The sequence below is a fragment of the Acipenser ruthenus genome, chromosome 3, assembly GCF_902713425.1.
Source record: "Acipenser ruthenus chromosome 3, fAciRut3.2 maternal haplotype, whole genome shotgun sequence".
NCBI classification, from domain to species: Eukaryota; Metazoa; Chordata; class Actinopteri; order Acipenseriformes; family Acipenseridae; genus Acipenser; species Acipenser ruthenus.
This window is the reverse complement of record NC_081191.1, coordinates 13,619,562-13,638,954: the sequence shown is the minus strand read 5'-3', so window position 1 is coordinate 13,638,954 and position 19,393 is coordinate 13,619,562. Positions and strand designations below refer to the sequence as shown.

Sequence of the window (19,393 nt, the reverse complement as noted above, 5' to 3'; positions counted from 1 at the left end):
GAGGCACCCCAGGGAAGCCCTGCTATTCTTTTTACTTTGCCCAAGAGAAAATAAACACCACACTTGATGTGGGGGAAGCCAAAAAAGTCGTTTGAAATGTGTGTTGCAGTCAGGGCCAGACTAAAATGATAAACTGTAATTACATAGGAATACATTTAAATCACTTACAGCTATATTTCCCTTTTTTACTTTTTCTTATAAAGCCCTTGAAGTAATTACAGCTAAGAAAATAATTCCATAAATCTTTTTTTTCACTTCCATTCGCTAGTATGTCTCAAATGTGCAGTTTTATAAGAAACACATTATAGCAGATGATATAGGGCACTGCTTTAGGTTAAAGGATAGTGCCAGTTTCTATGCCTTACTCTTGGGTTATCTGTTTGCACCTGTACTCCCTGGGCATTTCACCTCAGCAGTGTCTTCTGGTTCAAACCATGTTGCTGGCTGAAAGTAGGTGAAAGCACCCAGGAAGTAAAAGTGTGGCTTCTAAACAGTTTTCTTGAACTTAGTGTAGTACCAGATAATATGTTTGCAAATGAAAATACATGTGTTTCTTTCAAAACTGCACTTAAGACCTAAATCATGAATAGATGTGCATTGTGGAGACACTTTATGGAACTATTTTGTTAGCTTCAATTACTTTAAGGGAAGGGGGAAAAAAGCATTGTGAATGCAGACCAACTGGTGGTATGTTTTGACAATTTTACCCAAGTAAACACTATCCAAAACAATGCTCAATCCAGACAAATAGCTGTATAATCTCTATATCACCACGATTTAATGTTAGCTGTGAGAATATGTTGATCACAAAACATTATCTGTCTACATTATTCAGCCCTCTGACACTATGTTCAGGGAAGCTGACTTCAACCTCACTTGTGAATGTGGTTTTCTATGTTTACTTCTGTATGCCCTGGTTTGCATATCGAATGTACTTCTCATGTTAAAGGTTGTATAAACTGAACCATTTTTAAATGTGGTGACTTAAAGTAAATGAGACATGCTGTGCCTGGTGACACCTAGATGTAAAAATGAATCATTTTACATTTTAAATTTCTGAACAAAAGCCAAGTTTCAAGGACAGAAAAAAAAAACCTACAACAGCTAAAGCCTCAGCTTTGAAATGTTTATTTTATTGTATAATATAGTGGGTGCAGTATGAGTTTAAAAATGTAAACAATTTGTTAAAATGTGAAGTCTACTTGACTAAGAAGTTATTGTAGTTATGCTACCAATATACCATTGCCTTTACAAAAGCCAAGAACTATCAAGTGCTGCCCTTCTGTTAAATTAGATATAGCTCATCAAATATCCATGCAGTAAAAGCAATTCTGTCCTTCCATATCCACCTGCCCCCTCCTCTGCCTCTCAACCCCTAGTCTTCAGAGACAACAATAAAACTAATAATAATAAAAGCAGCCTGAAAGTGAAGATGTCTGAGGAGCTGAGCTCATGACACATACTAAATTCCTGTCATCTTCGCATCTGATGGTTCAAAGATGAATTTATTGAGATTTCATTGTGGGCCCAGCTTAAATGGATTGAACATCACTAATTAAAAACAATGACACTGCCCCCCCCCCCCCCCCCCCAAATGCTATTACCTCATTCTTGCGCTCAACCCCGATGTAATCTGCTTCCTGGGGGATGAGCACATGGAGCTCTGACTCGTACGCTCCCTCCCCTTGGTTCTGTGCATTTATGGTCAGCATCAGTGGGTTATCCTCCCCAATGATTAACTGTTCTCTGTCCCTGTAGGGCAGATCAAAGTTTTATTAGCGCTTTTAGAACTGAATACAATTTGAAGATGTGGTATACCTTTACCAACAAAAACACAGGGGATTCATAAAACTTAATCCACCTAAAATAAAAGCTATCCACTAGAAGCTAAACGATATACATGTTTTTTTTTTTTCTGAATGGCCTCATGCTTTAACTTTCCAACTTGCTGTTTACACATTTTCCTATTGTAAAGCGTGTCTAAAGAGTTAGACTGTTGAGTATTTAATTATATTAAACATTTGGAATAGCCTCTGTTTGTAAAAGCTGAAATGTTTATTGCTGTTAGTCCCCAACAGATGTCATTCATTGCACTTGACTGAGGGTTCAAATACTGGGCTAGTCTTCAGTGGTGGGTTTCATAGGGAACTACAGAAATCGTTGAAGATTCAATTCTATCTTATTGGTTACCATTATAATCAATTACCAAATGACTAAACATGCCTGGACTGTTCCTGTTGAAATGAGCTGAATTGTACTTTTTAACCAACATCAGTGTTCTTGCTTAGAGTAAATGTAGGGTGACTTCTAAAGGTTGCTGCATTGTTTGGAATCACAAACATTATATATATATATATATATATATATATATATATATATATATATATATATATATATATATATATATATATATATATATATACTAAAGAATAACATACAGCTGATGAAACATCAGACTCAGCAAATATAGATACATCGATGAGAACAGAATTCACTTCTAACATTAATTCATTAATTACATTAATGTGAAGTGTTCTGACATGTTAATATCTTCTGGTTGGATATGCAGTAGTGTTGGTCCTGTAACAGATGGCCTTTGGTAAAAACTAAACAGGTGTTTTATATACATTTATATACATTTATATAAAGCTTTTATAGATCCATGGTAGCACTTTTCCAGAGATGAATGCTCTGCTGCCTGTGAAATCATTGACACTGAGCGCTATTATAGAGGGACAGTAAAGCATGACAAGCTGGGATTTAGATTCCGGGATCATCATAGGAAATGGGATCTCAAGATGCTTCACATGCCATGCTGTGTGTAATATTGGGAATGGGGGAGTCAGGCTGGCTCTTTCTTTACTGAAGGTCCTGCCCCTTCAGAGGTTTACACTCTTTATGGGGGCAGAAATAGAAGCAAATCCCAGGAGACGTTATGCCCCCCCCCCCCCTCCACCACCTCCCCCACCTCCCCCTGCTCTTTGTTCTTGTACAATTGCTATGACAAACGCAAGTTAAATCCAAATCTGGATAGCCATTTGGGTGAAATGAACATCATAAACTGTCCAGACCGCTCAACCCATACATCAGTGCACTTGTCACCGATTTGGACTTGATTTATTAGGACTTAAAAATAAGAGAAAGGATTTTTTTTTAAGTGGACACTAAATTGTGTTAAAAAACATAGCAGGCCTTCATTTATATTATAGGGTACTAAAACGATTCACAAAAATGATCGAGGCTGTTACAGGGCTCACAAACTAAACAATGGTAAAGCGTTATTAAAGTAATATATATAGTCAGTCTGGAACCAACTCCCCAGTAATGTTGTTGTAGCTGACACCCTGGGATCCTTCAAGAAGCTGCTTGATGAGATTCTGGGATCAATAAGCTACTAACAACCAAACGAGCATGATGGGCCGAATGGCCTCCTCTCGTTTGTAAATGTTCTTATGTTCTTATGTTCTTATATGTTGAGAGACTTACATCCTGGCTGAAAGCTTCAGATCTGGGATACACATATTGTCTTCTCCGCAGTCCACAAGAATGTAGACCTATGTTATTAATTAAAGAGAATTTTTCACAATTATACATATTTTTTTACTATAGTATTTACTACGAGCAAAGATTAATATTATGCACAAACATGACATTATGATTGAAACCGGGAAAAGTTTTTTTTACAAAATACTATACATACTAAAAACTAAAATAAATATTCAAAGACGCCATTACATGAGAACCTTTCATTTTTACTGAGTATGCTGTAATAGCTGTTTTGCGCAATATTTTCCAGTTAACATTAAAGACAAAACAGTAAGGAATGCGATTCTGGAAATGCCTTTTCTGTCATGCATTGTTCTCGTAATACACGTTTTTCTGATTATTGTAATATTTTTTTAATCAAAAACTACAAATAGAGGAATAGCCATTCTAATTTTTATTTCTGTCTTTACTTTGAAAATCCATATCTCATTTATTCATCTTGTCTGAGCTTAACCACGCCTTTACTCTGTTGTTAATATATTTTCAAACATTTCATTTTATTATTATTATTATTATTATTATTATTATTATTATTATTATTAATTTTTTAGCAGACGCCCTTATCCAGGGCGACTTACAATTGTTACAAGATATCACATTATTTTTACATACAATTACATTATTTTTTTAACTTAAATAAGCAGTGTCATATAATAATTTCAATAATTTAAAGAGCATAAACAATGCAACCATACCTGCTCGTGAATGAATGACTTCCCATAATAATTCAATATTGGTTTCAGAGTCAAACCCCCAGGTGGATTGGCTTCGTCCAGACTGTAATTCAACCCAATGCTGATAGGAGTCAGCTTATCCCGAAACTCTGTTTCATCCTGATGGAAACAACAACAGCAATGGAAATCAAGAGATGGTCTGATCGATAGCGTGAAGCATTGCCAGCTCATAACAACCCACTTTGATTCATAGCCATAAAACACATTACTCTGGAAGTGTTTAAACCTTTAAATGTATAGAATACATATTATGGATTATTTGATTAATTATAAATATAAGATATAAAATGTAGTCAGTTAGGAACCCTTAATAGGCAGATGCGGGAACCTTTCTGCAGAGATAAGCAAATTGAGATTATATTTGACTTGTATAGGATTCAAGAACATGACCTCCCATTTCACAAAGCTAATTCAGTACTGCACTAGAAAGCAAAGTATGCCATCTCTTTGCAGCTTCATTAAAATGCTGCTGAGTGTTTTCTAAGTTGATGGCATTACTAACATTTTTAACCGCATTACTGTACATTACCGTATTACGATGAAGTGTCTACAAGGGGTAGTCAAGGAATCCTAGCTGCTATACTCACTTTTAGGTACACAACAAAGTTCTGACATTCCTGAGCCTTGGTCTTCTCAATCAGTAGCTGGAAGGTGTGCTGATGTTGGGCATTCTCAAGGAAAAGGACCCTTTTTATTGCTCCTTTCTGCTTCAGCCGATCCAGATGCAGTTCAGCATGTAAGGCTGATGAGATACAAATTAAACATTTAAAACAGTGCGTTTTCAGATAAAAAAAAAACAGAGGATAAATGGATATATTTATATTCTATTGCCCTGGCAGTGACTTTAAATTACTATAATATCACCAAGAAATGTTAAGGTTATTGAGATTCAAAGTACCTGTTTCTGAATATGCCACTATCATTGAATTACAATTTTGGTTCTGAAATACCATAGATGTATAAATAATGGATTCCCCTTTGATCCATCTGTGAAGGCTGATCAACATATAATTAGTGACAACACATGGAAAAGTGTTTCTTTGTGGTACTTGTGTTGTATCACAACTGAACGTGGGAGGCTATTTTTGCTTGGCTTTGATTCATCTGCCCCGTAGCTAAAGTGCTATGTTTTCGGCTTCTGAGTATCTGACTTCTTTGACACACAGATGCACAATTTCCATTTTTGGGAAAGCGCTGTCTTTGAGAACAAAATAAACTCAAACCAGCTGCTTACCTACTGTATCTGGTATGCCAAGGCCCGATACTGTTGCACAAACTCTTACAGTCAAGCTGTTTGGGAATAAAGTGGAAAATGCTGTTTTAAAACAGGTTCCAATTTCACAGTGCTTCACATCAAAAGGTGTGTGTTGTTTTTGACCAAACCAAAAGGTAGCTTCACTAATATATCACAAGCACAAGTCATTCTTCATAATAATAGCAACAGCAATATGTGTAGTAAAATATCCTTCATAACAGCACATATTGTTTCAATTAAAGTTACATTCTTTAGAACATTTTTATTAAGTAGGTCTTTTAGAGTTATTAAGTAGGTCTGTCAGCCAGAAAACACTGTCAAATTCACTTTTATTCCAAGTAAATTATTTTAAAATATTCAAAAGTAATAATTGGGTTATTATCTTGGGATTGTTAACATTCCTGCTGATATACTGTACATGGTCAAAATGCATGAATAAATGGTGGGCCAGAAGCAGACAGATAACATTATTTCTTTTACTGGAGATTTCTACTGCTAGGAACATTACTCTCAATAACCTCCATATCAGACAATAGGTAACTCTGGTCATAGAGGACCATTCTACATTATGTTGATGGAGGTTTAATTGGTTCAATACAACAACGAAGAACATTGTTACTGTAGACCAAAGTCCTGGTCAGGAAGGGCTAGAGGTGCCCATCCCTGCTCTAGGAATGACATGCAGGCATATCAGACAACTATAATGCAGTGGAATGCAAGGGGCTGTCCTGAAATTAAAATACTACTAAATTATCAAAAATGAGTAACTATATAAAGGAATGCAGCTTTCATTTAAAACAACAATCACAACGAACAGTAAAGTAAAATTCTGTGTCAAAAAATAAAAGAAACCCTCAACGCCTAAATATTTTATGAAATAATGAACACAACTTGTACATAATTGCTTGTTAATGGATACCAGGGCATTTTAGCTGCAATTAGTATTCATTATGCTGAAATGACTTCCTGCTGAGAAGGCCACTAGAGATGGGGGAAGCAAACAATTTCCTACAGACCATTTCGTTTCACGTAGATGTGAGTCTACGCAGACTGTAGAACACATGAGTAATCAGAGTGTTTTAAGCATGAGTCTGTTAACATATAAAATAACAGTGAAGCACAAATCACACAAAACAAACTTTTTATTTAATATTAAAGTTATTTTTTTCAAAGGGAATTTTAATTCTATATTTTTGATATACCCCACAACCTGCTCTGAGGACTTAAATTTATGTCACACAGACGGTAACAGTAATTATTTAATAACACGGTTCCTTTTACATCATTTTTGCAAGTGTAATTGTATACCATTAACATATATATATACAGGTAGTGGACAAAAAAATGGAAACACCAATGTAAAGTCGCTTAATAGGGCAGTGGGCCACTATGGTATCCTGCTCTGTTGAGTTCTCGGCGGACCGTTTTTGATGAAACTGGCTGCTCGCACCCCAGGTTGAAATTTGCAGTCAATTGATCTGCAGTTGCTCGTCTGTTTTGCCTTGCACTTCGAATTAATGCTCGGATATCACGATCCTGGAGTATGCTCTTCCGCCCACTGTTGCCCTTTGCTGATGATGTCTTTCCCTCAGAGTTCCATGCCGACATCACCTCAGACACCGTTGCTCGTGAAACATCAGCAAGCTGAGCTGTCTTGGTCACTGAAGCTCCTGCCAAACGCGCCCCAACAATCACTCCTCTTTCAAAGTCACTGAGGTCTCCTCTTGCAGCCATGCTAGCCATAATTATAGGCAACCAGGCCTGTCCAGCATTTTTATACATGACCCTAAGCATGCTGGGATGTCATTTGCTTAATTAACGCATGAGCCACACCTGTGTGGAAGCCCTTGCTTTCAATATACATGGTGTCCCTCGTTTACCCAGGTGTTTCCATTTTTTTGTCCACTACCTATATATATATATATATATTATGCATATATATATGCATTGAAAAAAATCACACACCACTTCACTCTGGTATATACACTATATAAATACTGAATTCAAAAGTATGGTTTCTTGGAAACTGCCAAATAGTTTGGAAAGTGCCAAACAGTAAAAGTCTGTTAAACAAGTTCAATATGAATCTTTTAGAAATATCCAAATACAGTGCCTTTATATGTTCATGCTGGTGTTAGATGTGGCTAGATCTGTCTAATATGTCCTGAAGGAAAATGCACTTGCTTCAGAATTAGGCCTGTAGGGTAAATGGATATAATTTAGACTATAGAATGACCTTTTATATTGAGACACTCTTCCCCATTAGACACTGAGTTTATGGCAGTAGTATTCCTACCACATACTGAACTGTTGTTTCTACAATATGAATATTTAATGTAAGCAGATGCATATACAGTACTTTATAATGAACATTCTAGTGGATGTTCCACAATGTAAACATCTCCACTTTTAAACCTCAAGTCCTGCTATCATCAGGAATCATTTTACACTGTCTGATATACTTAAAATGTAGCGCTGCTGCAGGGCTGACATATGTTGTGACCTCAGTCAATTCTTTCCTTGTGGATAACTCATATGCCATATATCATTTAAAATACTTCTGAGGCTCGCTCAAGGGACTATTAAAGTCATTTATTTATGCAGTCCTCCGTGAATCCCCAAGAGTGACCATTTCACATCCTAACACAAACAGTAATGTCACCATTGAACAGTTAAGGGCATGTACTGTAGGGAGTGGAATTACTAGACATAGGTGACGTCTTGGTTTTGTTCAATGCTAGGGCTTTTCTCCATGATAGAAATACAGTAGAAATGCCATTATATAGCACTAGCTATTAAACTCCACAAAATGGTAGTAGCAGCTAACTTTGAGTTTCTGTTTGTGATGGTAACAGCAAGCTATGTGACTTTTGAGATAAGTCAGCAAATCATGGACAGAGGCAATCCCACCTCAGCCACTGACTCACTGTGTGACCCTGAGCAAGTCACTTAACCTCCTTGTGCTCCGTCTTTCGGGTGAGACGTAGTTGTAAGTGACTCTGCAGCTGATGCTTAGTTCACACACCCTAGTCTCTGTAAGTTGCCTTGGATAAAGGCGTCTGCTAAATAAACAAATAATAAATAATAATAATTAGCTAACCCATTCAAATAGTGATGATAACCAAGGCTTTAAAATCAACGTCCTTCTCTCTTAGCACTAGAAACACCCTTTTTCTTGTATTGAGGATTTCCTAAATTGTACTAATACACAGATATGCAGAATGTTTAATTCTTCAGTACACAGTAGCTGGAAAGCTATGGTTGCTTCCTGTCACCTAATCACAGCGTGTGCTAAAACTGCAATCAAACCAGCTAACTGAAAGCACAGGAAGTGATTAGGTCTCAGGAAGCAGTTGTTTAAACTACTCACTTTGAGACTAAAAAACCAAGCTGAGAAGATCTTCACCATCTTCAGAGAGGGGATATTACTGTGTATTGCTGTTTATATAAAGCCTTGGTAATCACTTGTGTAAAAGAGTGTACTACAAAGTGTACCATACAGAAACCTCCAACCGGTATTGGGACACATTATGTGTCATCAAGCTTTACTAAAAACATGATGCATACGAATCTTATACAGATTAATATATTAAACGTTTTCTGTAGCTCTCATTGAGATTTCTGCACCTGTTAACAGGTAGTTTGGCCCACTCTTCCTGAGAAAACTGCTCCAGCTGTCTCAGGTTTGATGGGTGCCTTCTCCAGACTGCAAGTTTCAGCTCTTTCCATAGATGTTCGATAGGATTCAGATCAGGACTCATAGAAGGCCACTTCAGAATAGTCCAATGTTTTGTTCTTATCCATTCTTGGGTGCTTTTAGCTGTGTGTTTTGGGTCATTATCCTGTTGGAGGACCCATGACCTGCGACTGAGACAGAGCTTTCTGACACTGGGCAGTACGTTTCGCTCCAGAATGCCTTGATAGTCTTGAGATTTCATTGTGCCCTGCACAGATTCAAGGCACCCTGTGCCAGGCGCAGCAAAGCAGCCCCAAAACATAACCGAGCCTCCTCCATGTTTCACTGTAGGTATGGTGTTCTTTTCTTTGAAAGCTTCATTTTTTCGTCTGTGAACATAGAGCTGATGTGACTTGCCAAAAAGCTCCAGTTTTGACTCATCTGTCCAAAGGACATTCTCCCAGAAGGATTGTGGCTTGTCAATATGCATTTTAGCAAATTCCAGTCTGGCTTTTTTATGTTTTTCTTTCAAAAGTGGAGTCCTCCTGGGTTTTCTTCCATGGAGCCCACTTTCACTCAAAAAGCAACGGATGGTGCGATCAGAAACTGACGTACCTTCACCTTGGAGCAGCTTGTATCTCTTTGGCAGTTATCCTTGGTTCTTTTTCTACCATTCGCACTATCCTTCTGTTCACTCTGGGGTCGATTTTCCTCTTGCGGCCGTGCCCAGGAAGGTTGGCTACAGTTCCATGGACCTTAAACTTCTTAATAATATTTGCAACTGTTGTCACAGGAACATCAAGCTGCTTGGAGATGGTCTTGTAGCCTTTACCTTTACCATGCTTGTCTATTATTTTCTTTCCGATCTCCTCAGACAACTCTCTCCTTTGCTTTCTCTGGTCCATGTTCAGTGTGGTGTACACAATGATACCAAACAGCACAGTAACTACTTTTCTCCATTTAAATAGGTTGAATGACTGATTACAAGATTGGAGACATGTGTGATACTAATTAAAGAAACTAATTAGTTTGAAATATCACTATAATCCAATTATTTATTATCTTTTCTAAGGGGTACCAACAAATGTGTCCAGGCCATTTTAGAATATCTTTGTAGAATAAGCAATAATTCATCTCTTTTCACAGCTTCTTTGCTTTATTCTATGACATACCAAAGGCATGCAAGTATACATGATAAAATAACTTTTAATGTCATCACTTTTCAGGAGGAATGAAGCATTATTTCAATGAGCTGTAAGGGTACCAACAAATATGAGCACGTCTGTATGTGCTCCGAACTCCTTCAGATTAGCAAGGAGGGTTGGTCTACTCTACAGTGTTACTTTCAAGGGGGTTTCATAATTAATCATAATTAATATATTAGAACTGAAATGCTGATATACACGACGACAAGGGGATGGTGGGTTAAAACCTTTGTTACTGTATCATATATACTAATACACTAATATAGAGGAACCGTATGGCTACAATACTCCTGTATATGTTAAGCAGCTGTATATGGGACATGACTGGAAGAACAACTTCCTGTATTAGATGTCAGCACACAAGGTACAAGATCAGGTAATCCAAACCTGAATATAGCTTTGAACCAAGCAGACTGTCTGATCAGTCCCAGATAAACTACAATAACAGGCTTCTTCACACTGGAAAATAATCTTGTGTTTATCTTTATAATCCCCAAGAAATCACACATTTCACTCAAGAAGCTCAAATTAAGCTCTTTAGCTCAAATTAAGCTCTTCTCTGTGCAAAATGACATGTTAATAGTTAGACTTCAAACCCATGCCCATGTTTTTAGCTCCTCTATTCCCCCACTGTGCTCCAGGAGTCTCCCTGCACAAGTCACATAGCTAGCCAAAAGTTGCAAAAAATATACCCCTAGGGACTTGGAAAGCATTTGCCTGTTGCTGACTTTTTCTTCAGCTGGGCTTTAATATTTGTAAGAAACCTCACCACAGAAAAACACCACATGCATATCCAGAAAGTATCGCTACATTATCATTATAAAACCATATCTAAATAAATAAAAAAACAAACACACTCAGCCAGACTGCTTACTGACTTTAACAATGATTATTCATCTTATCAAGTGTTATTATTGCATTTTGTCCTCAGGGTGTTGCATGCAAAATTAATCAATGGTCCATTTCAACACAGAATAAAGAAAAAATCATTCAATATGCATACTGACCTACGAAAAACTGACATACAAACAATATTTGCATTACGATTATCTATTAGGTTTTATTAGACTAATCTAACTACGCTAAGCACAACATTAGCTGTCACACTTATTTACCTTACAACTTAAATGCAATAATTTTATGATCTAACGCACAGGCATTGTATGCTCAAACTAACCTAATCTAATTGAAAGATCAACTGATTTGGTCAGTTTAGGTCGATGCTACCCTGATTGGCCTACAGCCATGAACTAGTCACAAAGGAAGAAAACAAGGGTGAACCCACTGTCATCCAGGGCCAAATGTCACATGCAAACTCTCAGGGCACTATGTCAGCCAGGTCGCCCTTTCCAGTCCAAAATATGCCTGCTTACCAAGTCACGGAGGTCTCAGAGTTTGGCAGCTGGCAAGTTTTAGTCTCTGGGTTCAAAATCATGGGGTTCAGCAGGAGATGAGCATCCACTGTCACTACAGGACGAGCTCTGTGTAAAGAGAACAAAGATGTATTTTGCAGTAATGTGTTGCATGGTGAGCTCTGACTATCATAAATATGACAATACTAGAAAATTAAGTATATGAAGAGGAGACTAAACTGTTAAAGATTCATTTCTTTCTAGATCATACAATTAAACCAGTATGTTGTTCTAAAAAAAAAGAATATAGTTGTCTCTGTGTATAGGAACACCTCCTAAGAGAACACTTTGCCTAATGGAACACCCTTGTGGTGAAACACATTTTTTCCATTGTAAATGCTCTGCCTAAATGAACAGGAACTTCGCTTAAAAGAATACCTTGGCACCGATAGCGATTCGTTCACAACAGATACAGTACAGTTTTGTAAAAAAGCGACTTGTCATCGCGAGAGTGTATTGAGGGACACCAGTTGGTTTATTAAATCTTTCCAGAACCGCTGTTACATCATTGAATTGTTTTGTATTCTGATTTCCACGAGTGCACCTCATCGCTACAAAATGGCATGTAAACAAGCGACAAAACACACCGCTGTTTCTCTTGCTACACAAGGTTGGAAATTGTTCGAGCTCTTGAAAAAAAACTGGTGTTTTCCGTTCTAGTTGCTTCACCATTCTGTATAATAATGTGCATGTCTTGTATATTGCTGCTGCATTTTGTAACGTGTGTAGGGGTGCTGTGTTAATTTAGTTTGACAGTTAGTTTATTAACGTCAAGTTAACCCTACCTAAGTAACACCTTTTGCCTCTGTCATTATGATAAGCCGAAACACACCCGCCAGATAATTTCATAGTACATAACGATTTAAGCTTTTTGATCATGTTATTTTGCTTTAGTTTTACTAATATTAGTTTGTTACTTTATTATTATAGTTTATTAATATACACTTGCCTATTGTTTTGCTTTTACTTATTCAGTTTATTTCATATGTTGATGCACGTGCGTCATGACAAGTAATACATACTGTATGTATTTATTTATTTATTGATTCATATTGTGTCTCATGGCTAACTCCGTTTTAGAGAACACTTCGGCTGTAAGAACACTTGGCTTACTTCTGAGGGGTGTACTCTTAGCCGAAGACCACTGTATATAGTAGAACTGTATTTTGTTGGTCATTTAAGAATTCCTGTGCAACACACACACACACACACACACACACACACACACACACACACACACACACACACACACACACACACTTCCTGGATGTGTATTTACAAACAGTTAAGCCTAATATGCCAAATATGTAACCAAAAAGCATGCTTCCTGTGTACCAATACAATCTAACTGTTAGGAGCCCCCCACATCACCTTTCACTGAAATATTACGTACATTTATATGTAAGGGATTACCAGTAAATTGCCAGTTTATCAAACTTGCATACCTGTAAACAACTGCTTTTCCTGCCCCAAAAGCGCCGACAATCAAATCTGTCATAAAGAAAGAGTAAATTGCTTTAGCTTCAAAGAAATACACAGCTGGAAATCATTTCAGGGTCTGAACTGATTTTCATCAAATACAGCCTTTTCACGTTTTTGTGATTTTGCATAAGCCTGAATGGAATCGCTAAGTTTTATAAACACAATTCTGTTTAGATTCACTGTCTTTGATGCTTTGAATTAGAGTTCTCAAAATGTTAAATTTCATTAGTGAGTAACCAAGACTATGCAATAAAACAATGATCACATGATGTCCCTTTAATCTTATTTTGAGCCAATTCTGTTTCCTAATTAAACTCAGAAAAAGCTGTTAATTACAAAACAATGTCACTTGTTTTTAACTTCATATCTTGATATCTTGAGACTGATTCTGTTTCGCTTAATTTTTATTTCAAACAGATGTGACAAATTACGTAAATTGCTCATCGCTGATCCTAATTGCATTTCATTCTTGCACTCACCTAGTTTATCGTTGTGCTTTTGTTAGTTTCACTAATTTAACAGAGTTGTCCTGACAGAGATTCTTTTCAGCATAAAATACCCAGTACAGAGTGTATACTGATAGCATGTCCATCATTTAAAATCTCCTTGATTTGTAGCAAAGAAAAAAATAATCTTATACTCAATCTTTAATGAGTAGTTTTCTCTTTTTATCAGTATGCAGATACAGCTTAATATCTACTAATTAACATTTAAAGGGAGGTAGAGATTTGGAAAATAAAAACCAAAAAGTTCAAGCCCTACAAATAATCCATAGTATTTTTTAAAACTCAAAGTATTTAACCTTTTTGCATTAACCAACAATTGCAACATCTATTTCTTGTCTGGTTTGATATTGTTTTACTTTATGTAATATTTGTAACACTAAATTTAGTACAGTAAGTACAGAATTTCAGTATATTATATAAACACATTGAAGACAAATTATTATTGTTTTTATGGAAGATTAGGTGATCTGCTTTCATAGTAAAAAAAAACCTTTACATAAATGTATACACTATGAATCGTTTTCTAAAGTTTATCTCAGGAAAGATAATATATTCATACTTCTCAGGAAAGACAATATATTCATACTTATTTTTCTCATTTACAACAGCACAACACACAATTACAAAGAATGAATCACAAGTTCAGTGTAAGGAAGTGAGGCCGCCTACGCAATTATCTACTCTAATTAAAGATGTCTAAAAGTCTTACCAGACTGTGACATAAGTACTAGAAAATGACGTATATGAAGAGGAGACTAAGCTGTTAAAGATTAATTTATTTTTAGATCATACAATTAAACCAGTATGTTGTTCTAAAAAAATCTGTTCTTATGTGCTGAACTTTTAGATTACGCACATAAATACACATTTATTGTTTTTATTAAATAACATGCTGCTGGAGCAGTGGTTCCTTCAAGATCTATTGGTCCAGATATTTTTTCCAACCAGGTCCTATAATTAATTGAAATGGCTAAGCTTGAATTAAGTAATTTAGGGCTTGCTTGGAACAAAGTCAGAGACTGGAACGAACCAAGAAGACCAGAGTTGGGGAGCAAAGAGGCAAAGTCAAGTCATCATTGCTGTCATACTTTGTACATTGGTTTCACCCTTTGGTAGTACAATGGTTGCACTGCATAATTTAAATGTATAATCTATTGTATCTAATTTCTAAAGGGACTAGAACTACACAGTATATGCGGGCCACCTTTGTAGTTATTTTGCGTGGTCATACAGGAAAAAAATAGAATAAAAAATGTATACAATCTTTCTTCCAGGAAAATATAATTTACATTTTTTTTTCTTTAGCTTTAAATTAAATTAAAAGTAAAAGCAACAGGGCACCAGAATACTTCCCAAAAACTCAGAAATCATATCCCCCTATAATTTTGGGACACACGTTATTCCTTTATAGTATGTACCAGCAGTAAGTGTCGCGTGGCTCTCGTGTTCCTGTCTAGGAGGATTAAAGGTAAAGAGCAGTAGGGGATTGAAAACACAGCAGGAGCGACTCAATGCCAGATAACTCTGGAATCAAAGGCCGCAGAAATGAACATTTGGTAAAATGAGTTTTCCTCCGGATGAATTCACAGGGGGGAATGTACAGTGTTGGTCATATGAAAACAATACTGGCACATCAAAGAGTTTTTTTGTTTTTTTTTACAGTCAATACTAAATATCAAGAACTTGGTTTCTTGGCAGCTTACCATTCCTGAGTAGCTACATTTACAGTACGCTTTCCCTTCATCTTGGTTTTAAACGTGACTTCTAGGGCACTGCAGAGGCAGTGTTTCACACCCCACCTACTGCAAGATTAGATTGGATAATTTCATTGAAGGGAGTCACGTCTGGTTATCACATCTGCAAATCATTGAGACTGGCATGAAATTCTGCTAAAGTGAGACTAAAACGATTTTGTGAAATCCCTCTGGGTACTTGCTATAACAAGATTCCTGCAGCTAAGTGAGAGCTTTGCATTGAGGAGGAAGGAAAAGCCTGCAACTCAAACGGTTCACTTTTAATAAACACGTCTGTTAAAGTCATTCGCCAAACATGTCTTGTAAGCACATTCTTTTACCACGTTGATGCTTTAAAATGTGTAGGTATTATAACATGATCCAGGGCTCAGAGTAAATAGGATTCTCACTAAAACCTAATGACAAATGCAGCCTTTTTATGAGCTTTGCACTCCCTGCCCAGTAAACGGATTGGAGATTCATTTTAGTTTAGCATTTTAGTTTAGATTTTAAAAATGTAATTAATTGATTTAGATCCTAAGAGACAAAAAAGTAATGGTTGTATACAATACTGTATATAGTATATTCTTAATAAATTATTTTTTCACCTTTTACCTCCCCATGTTCTTGAAATAGGACTTAATCCATTTCAACGTCTATGAAATTCCACTTTCTGGCATTCATTTATATTTTTGAGAACCTGAACTAGAATGCTCTCAGAATAACGATTGTTTGGCCATTACATTTTCGATGGGTGTTACAAATGAAAATTCAGTCATTAAACTAGCAGCAAATGAGCTGTACAAACTTCTCTGACAAACAGTCAAGGCACTGTACAATACAAATTAGCGAGGCTGGTCGGATAAGATTAATTGAGAAAACAACTGATCAAACCTTGGTCCTATTTGCTCTAAGAATGGTATCTACTCCATTATAACTCAGGCATGCATTACTAACTTGATTAGGGCTTTGTGAAATGTAAACCATTATAAAGGTTAAGGAATGAACTCCTCTTTGATACTCAATACTATAAGTGATTGTCTAGGTATAATGATAGGGAAACAGGGTACAGCCTTTTCTTAACAACTATATTTTGTTTGTGTGACCAACTTTGAACCTCAACAATAATCTATTTTGTTTCTGTATTATAAAGGCTTTGTTTTTTTATAATACTCTTACCTCACAGTTTTTTAAAATTATTATTATTATCAGACACCCTTATCCAGGGCGACTTACAATTGTTACAAGATATCACATTATTTTTACATACAATTACCCATTTATACAGTTGGGTTTTTACTGGAGCAATCTAGGTAAAGTACCTTGCTCAAGGGTACAGCAGCAGCGTCCCCCACCTGGGATTGAACCCACGACCCTCCGGTTAAGAGTCCGGAGCCCTAACCACTACTCCACACTGCTGCCCTAATCATCCATTGGAAAAATATACATCAAGTTGGAATGATTTATAAAGTGGTGAGTTCTACACTGGCTTATAGTAATTACTAGGGTCCCCAATGATGCTTGGCAACTGGATGCACTTATGTACAATACATCAGAATCAGACTGTGGCATGGCGTTTATAAAAACAAGATTTCCTGTTTCGAGACCAACAAAATCTGATATTCTGGTAATACAACTCCAACACTTAGTTTATCACTCCTCCAGACTTAAAGGCTTGTAAGAATAAAGTATAAGTTCCATTAAAAAGAAAAAAAAAATCTAAACCAGTCACCTCTGACTGAAAGTTTTGCGACTGCATGAGTTACAAATTAAAATACATCATGTGCAAATAGTTTAAAATATTCATAATGTAATAAAATCAGGGTTATTGGTTCAGTCAGTAATCCCTGATTTCTAGTCACATGCGTGCAGTTCTACATGAAAATTACCCCCCTAGCAAAAGCAAACCACAGATAAGGTGTTTGGAGCAGGACCAAGCTTTCGGTGTGAAAGTGATATTAGTTAATGATGTACTTTGCAATAAGGGAATTTCATTTCCATGTTTACAGCCAATAAATAAAACAGAGTACAGGGTGATGCATGTAAGTGTGCTTTGAATCATCTTCCTGATTTTGGGCTGCATTTGCTTGGATTAGGGAGGAGAACTGCATGATCAAGGTTTACCTAACCCTACTTGTCAGGCGCACGGTCAGTCCAGACAGAGATCTTGCAGGCACATTTCTGCCTCCAGAGCTTGGTAACAGACATTGTGACGGTGGATAAAGAAGATGTGATTGGCTTGACAGAGGGAAGTGAGGAACCCAGATGATCTTCAGTCTCCCTGACCGTGAAGCGGGTTACAGTCGAGGCTTTGCTCATGGTTTTTAGAAACTCTCTGTGATGTTATCATTTCCTTTCAAAGACAACGGATCACAGTAGCGAATGGAAAAACTATTTAAAATCCCCAGTGATCTGATTCTGTTGGGATGGGTCCTAAAGTGAGCCGCTTCATAAAGCACAGAAATGGAGCTTGTCTAGACGTAGACCTAAATATATGGACAACAATGGATTTGTATACTTAAATTATGAATTCAGGACTCTCCTCCATGTACTTAAAAAAGCACACTATAAATCCAGACAATCCTTAGGTTGAGTAACATATATTTTTTACAATATCTTCAGTTGTCTTAAAATAGAGTTTGCTACTTTATAAATAAATTGTTTTACAGACAAAACTTTCCTGTGTATAAAGATACTCCTGGTTAATGTGCTTTCTTGAATATACATCAGACCCACATCTTATATGTTTAGCATTTAAAAAGTATCTACTCCAAATATATATTTTTTATCTTTGTAAATATTATGTGTATTTGTACACTCTTTAAAATGGAAGACCTACATTGTATTTTTACTTTTGATACCTATTCTTGGGTTTGACCTTTACCCTAAAAAAGGTGTAATGTGTTTTCCAGAACGAGATAGAGAGACAGAGAGGGGAGACGGAAGTTTCCTTTTACTGTGCAACTTACCTGGATATTCATTCTGGTCCACGTCTGAGTCTCCCCTCAGAGTAAAACCGAATCCTGCTGGTATAGACTGAGAGGCCCAGGCTCCCTCCAGAACCTGTGAAGGAGGCAGTTCTAATCCATCCTTCTGTCCGTTGTAGATAAAAACTCTGCCTCTGCGATCCTCACCTGCAAATGGAGCCCCAACTGCAATATCTACAACATGAGAAAGAGTACATGTAATTGGTAATGCTGAAATCAACCTTGAAAACTAAAAAAGACTCTGACAAAAAAATCATGGCATGCTATGTACAATTAAACACAAAATAACTATGTTTTACTTGATGGTAAGAGCTGACAATTACGAAAGACGTCAGATATGGTGTTTAAACAAGCAGCCTTTTTTGAGTTATTTTAGCACAAAAGGTTTTTGTCAAAACTAATTTTTTCGCAATTCTGTAACAAAAAACTACCACATGGATTTTCACGAAACTTGGACAAAAGATTCTCTGTCACATGGACACGGAGCATATGAAATGCCGTCCTGATCGATTTTGTAATGGACGAGAAAACATCTTTCCGGAGATATTTGTGCCCATTTTTCAACACATACAGCTTTGAGTTCTGCAATCGACATTGGTTTCCTTTTTACAACAGCAGCCTTCAAGTCAATCCCCAACATCTCAATGGGATTCAAGTCTGGGGACTGAGATGGCCAATCCATAACTGTAATCTTCCTTTTTTTCATGAAATTACTTTGTAGACTTTGCAAAATGCTTAGGGTCATTATCCTGCTGGAATACAAACTTGCGTCCAATAAGCCTTCTAGCACTGGGTAACAAATGAGAGTGCAAAATTTCTTGATATTTTGCAGCATTCATTGATCCTTTTACAATACA

The 19,393-nt window shown here is 36.6% G+C and overlaps 1 protein-coding gene across 1 annotated transcript in view; it reads right to left on the bottom strand.

The window, feature by feature from the left end:
- Positions 1–19,393, bottom strand: part of LOC117435244 (integrin alpha-8-like) — a 74,953-nt gene that overhangs the window by 32,518 nt on the left and 23,042 nt on the right. Inside the window, exons 13-20 of the mRNA XM_034058256.3 lie at positions 18,519–18,710; positions 13,274–13,319; positions 11,790–11,897; positions 5,515–5,570; positions 4,868–5,022; positions 4,242–4,379; positions 3,487–3,554; positions 1,605–1,752 (exon numbers count right to left, since the gene is read on the bottom strand). Coding sequence (XP_033914147.2) covers positions 1,605–1,752; positions 3,487–3,554; positions 4,242–4,379; positions 4,868–5,022; positions 5,515–5,570; positions 11,790–11,897; positions 13,274–13,319; positions 18,519–18,710 — 911 coding nt within the window. The remainder of the gene's footprint in view (positions 1–1,604; positions 1,753–3,486; positions 3,555–4,241; positions 4,380–4,867; positions 5,023–5,514; positions 5,571–11,789; positions 11,898–13,273; positions 13,320–18,518; positions 18,711–19,393) is intronic.